The 10,017-nt window shown below is 41.4% G+C and overlaps 1 protein-coding gene across 2 annotated transcripts; it reads right to left on the bottom strand.

Moving 5' to 3' along the window:
- Nucleotides 1-272: 272 nt before the first annotated feature.
- Nucleotides 273-6,097, bottom strand: LOC115743514. 2 transcript variants are annotated; one of them, XM_030678327.2, is made up of 2 exons: nucleotides 5,982-6,097; nucleotides 273-845 (listed from the first exon to the last, which is right to left on the bottom strand). In XM_030678327.2, exon 2 carries the CDS (start codon nucleotides 795-797, stop codon nucleotides 372-374), a length of 426 nt encoding a protein of 141 aa, XP_030534187.1. In that variant the 5' UTR covers nucleotides 798-845; nucleotides 5,982-6,097; the 3' UTR covers nucleotides 273-371. The 2 variants fall into 2 exon arrangements, with proteins under 2 accessions (XP_030534187.1, XP_048133567.1); XM_048277610.1 differs by having other exon boundaries at nucleotides 273-710; nucleotides 5,919-6,002.
- Between the last annotated feature and the right edge of the window lie 3,920 nt (nucleotides 6,098-10,017).

Genomic DNA, 10,017 nt, shown 5'->3' with positions numbered 1-10,017 from the left:
GCCATGCCTGGGAACGGGCCCACAAAGTGCCGGGTCCTGCCGTTCCGGGTTCGGCACGGGCCACTACCCATCCCTACCCACACAAGAAAAAGGAAGTTGCGTCCACGTAATCCATAAAGAAAAATTCATTCGATCCGAAGGCAAAGTTTTACTTCTTGTCGCGGTTCGCACTTCATTGACGCGACGCTGACTAGGCTCTCGGCTAAAATGCTCGCAACGCACAACACGTTAGAACAAAAAAGCGAAAGCAAGAGGGAGACGATGACGACATATCGAATCAGATTTCTCCATTAATTTTAGATCTCGGAATCTACAGTTTGTACGGGCACTGCGGATCAAAATGAAAAAGGATCTTTTTAGAGAAGAGGACTTCAGCTGCACGCTACGACCTCCCTCGGCATCTTCGCCGGCAGCAACCGATCCGGCGACACCGGCAGCCTCGCCGAGAAGTTCCTCTCCGGGAACTCCTCGTCCGACTCCCGGCTCCGGTCGTCCTCGAAGTTGAGCGCGTAGCTCATCGGATCGTACCCGAACTCTGGGGCCGCGACGTGGCCCTGCCTCCGGCACCGCCCGATCCGGGCGATGAGGCTCCGGCACTTGTACCGGATCTCCGGCAGCGGGAGCTCCTGGGCCGTCGAGAGCAGCCACGAGCGGGGCGACCGAGTAGCCCTGCGGCGGTTGCCGTCGTCGTCGCAGCCTGAGGCGGCGGCCTCCTGGTAGACGGCGGCGTCGCCGTCGTGGAAGCAGCAGAAGAGGAGGCAAGGGGAGGATGATCTGAGCTTGTGATTGAACAACATTCTGGGCGCGAGAGAGAGAGAGAGAGCGCGATGGACTCGGAGTCTTTGGTCTGGTGTGTGCAAGAGAGTGAAGAGAGTGAATTGGGGATGAGGTGATGAAGAAGATGGAGAAGAGGATGATGGGAGGGGTATTTATAGGGCGAACGGATAAGGACGCCGTCATGTCGCCTGGCCTGGGGCGTGAGCAGCAGAGCAGTGCGAGTGAGGAAGAAAACCGTGGGACGTTCGTGGGCGAGTGGGGGAAGCGGTTTTTTGGCGTTAATCCCGCGTGAGGTTTATTTCTTTTATTTCTTTCTTTTTTTTAACCTCAACTTTATTTTTGGGCAGTTTGGTAATTAGGCAAAGCCGAGGGACCGGATAGCTGCTGCTTTTTTTTCGGTTTGGATTGATGCCTCAAATTATCCCGAAACTTTTAATTTGTTCTATGTAATCTATGAACTTTAGCCTAATGAAAGTAGCTCTTGAACCTTTTAATCCGTTCAACGTGGCACTTGAACTTTTGGTACATATTTAATTAATTTCTTGAACTCTGTGAAAACGTTTAATATTGTTCTTAATTTTGAATTAAAAGTTCAAGAACCACATTACATATTGAACTAAAGTTTAAGGATCATCTATGTCATTGTCCCTTTTGGTTTACCAAAGCTAAAATTAAATAACCTTCTTTTATGGGTTTTATCATACGACCGTTTGGATAGACATGGTAAATGCCAAGAATAGAATCGTGACTTCAAAGTCATGGTTCGTGACCTTAGTCTCGTGAAGCGGCTACAGAGCGGAAAAGATTTGATTTATCCGAAACCGGTAGAATGCATAAATCCTGGGACCGTGATGGATGAGATTAGATCTAGATAGAAAAAGCAAACGAGGGGGTATGCGAATGTTTTTCTCCAATGAAATAAAGTTAAATAGTATCTATTTTTTGTTGATAAAGGGATATTTACATGGGTTTTCCTTAGTATCGTGTTCATGTCGTCGTATTAAATGATCATGGCCATTTGCTTTCTGTCCATACAATGCATACAGCTTTGGTTGCTGGTTGGGCCGGTTCGATGGCTTTACATGAATTAGCAATTTTTTATCCTTCTAATCCCGTTTCATCGTGTGATAGCGAATTTGTGTCTTCATCGATCGACATAAGATTTCGAATATTGTGGACTAAAACGAGTATAGCTTGGAGGCAAGACAGTAGAAGAGAGGGGATGCAGGCGTCGGACTTTCACATGATATCAAAGTAGTATATTCATACCCTTCTATCACCTCTCAAAACAAACTCACTCGTCATCTAAGCGACACATTATTGGTGTATTCGGGCACCTATAAAAATTAGTCATAGTAAGTCGTTTTTCTTCACACTACCGCCTTCTCAAATTTCTTCCAAGTCCAACTAAGGTAGACATTGCCATGGAAACATCTTTCATTCCCCAAACGATTAGCTAAATTATATACTAATATTATAGAGCATTAATACTTAAAAATTTGCTTAAAATTGGCTTAATAATAAACTAATATGGGTCAACAAGTTATTTATACAGTAGAGTTACACGAGCGGGAATTCCCTACATGCCCTTGCACTCATCTCTACTTATTTCACTCATGGGGACAATTGTCCAAAAATTTCTAAACCTATTATACTTTGGTCAATTCGGTTCTAAAACTTTCAATTTTTCCAATTGAATAATAAACATTTGCACGGTTTGCTAATTGAGTTTAGCCTATCAATTTTGATAGGAAAATACTAAGGTGGATGCCGCCGACCTTCTTACATGGCACGGTCGGTGCCGACGTGAAAATATTTTAATAATTTTTGAATTTTAATAATTTTTTTGTTGTCCACCTTTGCGCCCGCCATACCGCATAAGATGATCGGCGCTAATTGGACCGTCACGCCAGCAATTTTCGGCAAAAAATGGCTGGATGAACTCAATTGACAGAACATAAAAAGATTTAGGAGTCAATTGGCACAATTAAAAGGTTTAAAACTTAATTGATCAAAATACCATGATTTTTGGGACAATTTTTTTCTTCATTCACGTGACCCAAGCTCTTCACTTCCAACGGTGGTTTCACAGATCTTGAACCCGGTTTTGCACATCCCTAGAATTGCTTGCTCTCTCCAGTTACAATAAACGAGATTTGTCCCTTGGTGCATGAACGGAACGAGAGTACAATGAATGTTCCCTAATACTCAGTAGCCTACGACATAATCATTATCATAATTAGTACTTAATTAATTGATAATTGAAAATTGATGGGGAGACATGTTTAGTTTGGATTGGAGGCATTTGGCGAGCCGAGTGTCCCGCGTGGTTGTTGAGCTTCGTGTGGTTCTCAAAGTGCGAGTCCGCATGTGACAGCGCTCCACGTCGGTGTGGATTGGAGCGAGCGTCCGGGGAAATGGTTCATGCATCCGACCGTCGGTGCCCGCCGCCGGACGCTTGCTCACCCGACAGTTCGGTATAAGTAATAGGGCAATATGGCATTTGTCTCTAGGGTTGTGTTCGAGTCGGGTTCGGTCCATACGGTGCTCTCGATCTCGATTGGCATGTTCGATACTCGAAACTCGACTCCAGCCTTAATCTGAGTGTTAAATTTGATGCTCCAGCTCAATTTGACAACAAAATTGAGATATTCGAGATTGACTTGACATGGTTACAGTCAATTCACGAAACTATGTGACTCGATCTTAAAAAAAATTGAATCTTGTGGGCATATAAGTTGATTGTGAGGATATCTACGGGTCTCTCTCTTTTTAGGGATTTTGTTAGGAAAATAATTATGAAGTTATACATGAGGAAGATAATTAAGATTTTGGTCCTTTTAAATAATTATTTTATTTTTTTATTAAAACTATTGAAAACCTTTCGTAGGCCGGTGAAGGGCTCGGGCCGCCGGCGAGCCAGATTTGGCACCGGCGATCGTCGGCCAAGGCCGCCTTGGGTTGGGCGACCCTCGGTGATGCTTGCATGTGTTGTGGACCTAGGGATTGTTGCCCGGGTCGCACGACCCCGGATGGCCATCGTTGTGGTCATGCAACCAAGGCAACTGTCACCAAGAGTCGCATGACCCAAGGCGACGATCGTCGTGGTCACGTGACCCAACTTGCCCTTGCTAGGGTCACTCGACCCTATGTAGCCCTCGTCGGAGGTCCTCGACCAAATCTACCCTCCTCTATTGCCCTAGCTCAAGAAGAAAGATGAACACTAATTTAGGGTTCCACTTTTGAAGAAGGGTGAAATTAAATTTTTAGTAAGGTTTTGAGGGCAAATTAGACAACTGGCTACATTTCATTAATGAGCCCTTTAGCATTCCAAAAATGTTGAAATCTCAATGATGGTCCCTACTAGCATTGAGCTTTAGCACTCGTTACAATTTTTGCAGATTTGAGCATTGCAAAATTCAAGTTAATTCTATGAGAATGTACAACAAAAGCATATATTTCCATATATTAGCTTTGATGGTGTGTGAATTTAGCAATTTCGGTCTTAAGGGTTAATACAAACTCAAAACGACAAACGCACAATACTTTTTATCTCAAAACAACAAAGTCATTATTTTAGGTTATTAAAGATCTACAAACATCATTTTGAATCTAAAGTTTATACATCATCAAAGCTAATAAATAAAAATCCAGGCTTCTATGGATGCAATCAGATAAAATTAACTTGAATCTTGTACTGCTCAATTATGCTAGTCGGGGTCATATCTTCGAGAAATTTATCAAAAACTTCATAAATATATTGTAATTGTGTCAATTCGATCTTAATTTTTTTTTTTGTCAATTGAGTCTTAAACTTTTTACATTTATGCCAAATCAATCCATCATGCCAACTTTGATTGGCCGATACCGACATGGCATTGACATGACGTTTTTTAATAATATTTTAGTAATTTTTTTTGTTTTTTATCCATCCTTTTTTTCTTGTACTTTTTCTTTTCTCCTCTTTCTTTTTTTTTTTTCGCCCCTCCTTCCTCCAGCTAGCAAGGGCGAGGTCGGTTGAGCCTTGCCCAGCCATGGCAGCAATGAAACTTAAAATTAAATTGGCACAATTGTAATAAGTTTATGACTATTTTGATAATTTTTCCCACGTCTTCTATTGGAAAACTCGAATGACTCACATGTTGTATTGCAACTGTTTGTTCATGAAGTAATGAGATTGTGCATGACATCATTTGCTCTTGTATACTCAATGGACGAGTACTTTTTTTGGCCACATGTCTCCGATATTGAGATTGAAATTGGATTGTATATGAAACGAGGGAGATTGCAAACAACTTGCACTTCGTTCAAGTTCATACTCCACGTTGACAGATTCAAAACATCTGCTAAAACAGCTTACATAATAACACAATTGGTATTGGCATATCTTACAGGTACGGCAAGCTCATTGCATCATCCATTTTCAAATTTGCAAATAACATGTTTGGTAGAATTAGTATAGACACCCACGACACAACCAACATTGTCTTCAACGTGGAATTCGTTTCTTTAACTTTGTCGTAGCTTGTTTGACACATGTTTTGGTTAGGCCTTGACAGCTCCGACTTCAACGTCCGTCGAATTGCCATCATCCTCCTTATGGCTTGACTTCGACATTGCTCCGGTGAAAACTTTTTGACACGCTTTGAATTCGCTGTATGTCTTCGTCACTCGGAAGCAGATTTTCCACCAATTCGAGATCTCGAAATATACATGAGTACAGGCACTGTGGAGCCCAACTTGTCGATCGAAAATCAGAAAGGATCTTTAGAGAAGAGGACTTCAACTACACGCTACGACTGCCTTGGCATCTTCGCCGGCAGCAACCGATCTGGAGACACTGGCAGCCTCGCTGAGAAGTTCCTCGCCGGGAACTCCTCGTCCGACTCCCGGCTCCGGTCGTCCTCGAAGTTGAGCGCATAGCTCATCGGATCGTACCCGAACTCCGGGGCCGCGACGTGGCCCTGCCTCCGGCACCTCCCGATCCGGGCAATGAGGCTCCGGCACTTGTACCGGATCTCCGGCAGCGGGAGCTCCTGGACTGTCGAGAGCAGCCACGAGCGGGGCGACCGAGTTGCCCTATGGCGGTTGCCATCGTCGCAGCCTGAGGCGGTGGCCTCCTGGTAGACGGCGGAGTCGCCGTCGTGGAAGCAGCAGAAGAGGAGGCAAGGGGAGGATGATCTGAGCTTGTGATTGAACAACATTCTGGTCTGGTCTGTGCAAGACTGTGAAGAGAGTGAAGAGAGGGAATGGTGATGAGGAAGAAGATGGAGAAGAAGATGAGGTGGTGGGTATTTATAGGGCGGACGGATAAGGACGCGGCCGTGTGGTGTGGCGGCGGGAGCAGCAGAGCACTGCGAGTGAGGAAATAAAAACCGTGGGAGGTTCGTGGGAGCGAGCGGGGAAGCCCTTTTTTTGCGTTAATACCGCGTGGGGTTTCGTTTTTGTTTTCCTTAACTTCATATTGGGCAGTTTGGTAATTAAGCAAAGTCGAGGGACCACATAGCAACTGCTTTTTACCTATTTTTCTTTTGTTTACCAAAGTTGCAAATTTAAATAACTTTCTTAATGGGTTTTATCATTTGACGGTAGGAATCGAGAGTAAAACGCCAAGAACAGAATCGTGACTTCAAAGTCATGACTCGTGACCTTAGTCTCGTCAAGCAGCTACAGTGCGGAAGACATCAATTTATTTGAGATTGGAGAATGCATAATCCTGGGAATGTGATGGACGTGACTAGATCTAGATAGAACATGAAACGGGGGAACGCGGAGTACCCTTCGCCGTCGCGTGATGGCGAACCATATCTCTGTCGGTCGGCATAAGATTTGGAATAGCACGGACTAAAATGAGTATGACTTGGAGGGCAAGATGGCAGGAGAGAAGGGATCGAGACGTTGGATATTTTCAACATGGTATCGAAATAGTATATTCGAATCCCTCAATCAGCTCTCACGTTACAATCATTTTGCGAGTGCGTTTGGTAACATTTTTGTCCTCGGGAACAATTTCTATTTAGAAATAGTTCTTTCTATTTCTATTCCTTGGACAAGCTTTTAAGCGAAAGAACGCGTCCGATAACTGCACAAAATTTTTTAGAACAGAAAAAGAATTGAAATGTGATTGGCACGACCCTAAAAATTTCCCTCCTGAACTTTTTTTTTCATTTAATTATAAAAATGTCTGGAGAGATCTAACAATTCATGTTTGACTAAAACTAGAGTTTTGTAAGAACTTAACTGATCAAAATATTCTAGGATAACCTAAGAAAATCCAATGTAATAGTTAGTAGGAGTGTCAAAAAGACTGTAGTTGGCCCTACCTAGCCTGATTCCAACTCCAAATTTTTAGGATTTTTCGGTTCGGGTTGGGTTGAGTAAGGGGTAAATGATTTCAAGGAGTGGATGATTTGGGTCAAGTCAGGCCGATTAGGGTCTTTTTTTTTTTTTTTTTGTACTTCTTCTTTTTTCATTCTCACCTGCATTCCCAAGAATTCTAAAAGAGCATTATAATTAATCAAAATATAATATTTAAAAATTCAATCCAAAAATTGATAATACATTACTCTGCCTTCCTCGTTGACTCCCACCACACCCATATCCGATAATAAAAAAAAAAGAACTTAATAAAACTTAAGTGTTAACATAATTCATATATGTAGATGCAACGCATTCAAATAAGAATTTAAACGTTCTTCCGTTGTTGTCAATTTTTTCATGTTGTATACGAATTTTAGACGCATCTTCCATAAAAGGTATCCGAGGGTGTTGAAAGAAAAATTTTAACGTATAAATTAAAAAGAAATCAAACCAATTATCTTGATTTTATTTCGACATTGTTTTGATGACAAATATACTAAGGAAGCCACAAATATATATGGTCTTTTGCAAAATAAGAATAAAAATGAAAATAAACTAAATCCTAAACCATAAACCCGAAACTCGAAACCCAACCCAACAACTTAAGTATATGAGTCGGGTTACACTAAGCTTGTTTATCTGAAATAACCTTATTTCTCTTTTTGTTATCGGAAACAAAAAAGTATTTTTTAATTATTATTTCTATTCCAAATCTATTCCATGACTACTGATCTATTCCGAGGAATGGAAAAAGCAACTGACGCACACAAATAAATTTCTATTTCGGAGAATAAAAGGATAGAAAAATAGAGAAATACCCCAGGTTCCAAAAAGGCTCTTCACATTTTCTTTCGGGTTCGGTCAGCTTCAAGTTGTGATAATGCATCTTAATAAAAATATGAAAAAAAGGGAGTTTGATGGTGTTGGGCTAATTGTCGTACACTTCAACTGGCTCACTTTCCCGATCTATATTAAGGGTACACTCCCCCGTATCGTGTTAGTGCATTCAATATCTTACTTTGTACTCTCGATAAGACTTGAATCCCATATCATAAGGAGATAAATAAACTCACTCACCATCTAACCAATACGTTATTGATGCATTCATGCATCTATTAAATATAGTGTTGATGGGGCAAATCAACCGAAAGTTTGAGAAAGCATGTCACGTAAATGGACCCGCACACGCAGACATAAGGTTCTTCCATCGGGTGTTCGACCTAAGTTACTCCGATAGTTAAAACTAGTAATATTGAATCATTTGTTTTGCACCACCGCCGTCTCAAACTCGTTCCGACTCCAACTAAGGTAGACATCGCCATGGAAACATCTTCCATTCCCCGCACGATTAACTAAACTTAATATACTCATATTTATGGAGCAATAATACTTAAAATTTGCTAAATACTGGCTTAATAAAACTATTTCACTCGTCCCAACTTAATCTTATTCATGTGACCCTAGCTCTTCACTTTCCAATGGTGGTTTCGTGGATCTCGAACCCGGTTTTGGCACGTGCCTAGAATTGGTCGCTCTCTCCGGTTAGAATAAACGAGATTTTTCCCGGTGGTGCATGAACGGAACGAGAAGAGAGTACGATGAATGTTCCCTAATACTCAGTAGCCTACGACATAATCATTGTGATTAACTAGTAATTAATTAAAAGGAGATTGGGCGGGGGGAGTCATGTCTTGGTTTGGATTCTTGGTCATTTACGAGGCGAGCGTCTCGCGTGATTGTCGGGTCAGCGTGGTTCCTCAAAGCGGGAGTCCCAGCATGTGACAGCGCTCCACGCGTCGGTGTGGATTGGAGTGGTGACCGAGCGTCCGAGGAAATGGTTCATGCATCCGCCCTCGGTGCCCGCCGCCGGACGCTTGCTCGCCCAACAATTTGGGGTAAATAATCGGGTAAACATCGGCCTTTTGTCTCTCGAGATGTATTCGAGTCGATTCGCATCGATACAGTGCCTTCGAGTTCGGTTTGACTCCATCCATCTACACGGTGTTTTAAACTCGACTTGAGCTTAATCGAGTACTTAAATTTATGCTCGAGTTCGATTCAACTAGGAAAATCGAGATACTCGAGCTAGACTCCACGCGATTTATAACAGCTCAAGCTTTATATTGAAAAAGTTGGAATCATGTGGGTATATAAGTTAATTTTGGGAATATATATGTCTATTTGTAAGGACTTTTTTCTACGGAAATTATATTAAGTCATATATGTGGAAGATACATAGTGAGGTTAGATGTGCACGGTTAGTTGTTCTATGAGTTTGCTTAGTGTTCAAGGAATCATGTCAGCGGTTCTCTATCATTTCGAAGTACTTCATGGCAAGATTTATAGGATTATGTTGCTCATTCAACAACTCAAATAATATGATTTCTTCCAATAATGATATATCTCAAGGAAAATATTCCATGCGTAGTCATTTTTATTTACCACAAGAAAAGATCATGGAAAAATAAATTTGAGCATATGGGAACAGATTTTCATGGCTCATAAGGAATGTCAAAGTTGTCCATTCTCAAACTTTTATCATGAAATTTTACTTGGAGAATAGAAGGTCATTGGGGGTACTATTAAAGGTGTCAAACAAGTGGGTTGGATCGAGTCGAATATGATCCGATCCATATTAATCCATTTAACCCGTTTTGACACATTTTCATTTAGTACAAAGCTAACGACCCTTACCCATACTCAACCATACCCGATCCAACCTATGTTATTTAAATATTTAACCAAATCATGAAATATCTCGTTTCTTCATTTTTTTTTTTATACAAAAAATGATAGTGCTAACACTTTCATGTAATACAAATTTAATGAAAATTTTTTACTTTCTTTTTTTTTATTTGTGCAATTATTTGCTAAAAAATT

The sequence above is a fragment of the Rhodamnia argentea genome, chromosome 4 (assembly GCF_020921035.1).
Source record: "Rhodamnia argentea isolate NSW1041297 chromosome 4, ASM2092103v1, whole genome shotgun sequence".
Taxonomy (NCBI): Eukaryota; Viridiplantae; Streptophyta; class Magnoliopsida; order Myrtales; family Myrtaceae; genus Rhodamnia; species Rhodamnia argentea.
The sequence above is the reverse complement of the archived record's forward strand: the minus strand, read 5'-3'. Positions and strand labels throughout refer to the sequence as shown.

What these genes read in the sequence shown, in the direction of transcription:
- LOC115743514 (XM_030678327.2), bottom strand. Translation starts at nt 797, where the DNA reads ATGTTGTTCAATCACAAGCTCAGATCATCCTCCCCTTGCCTCCTCTTC.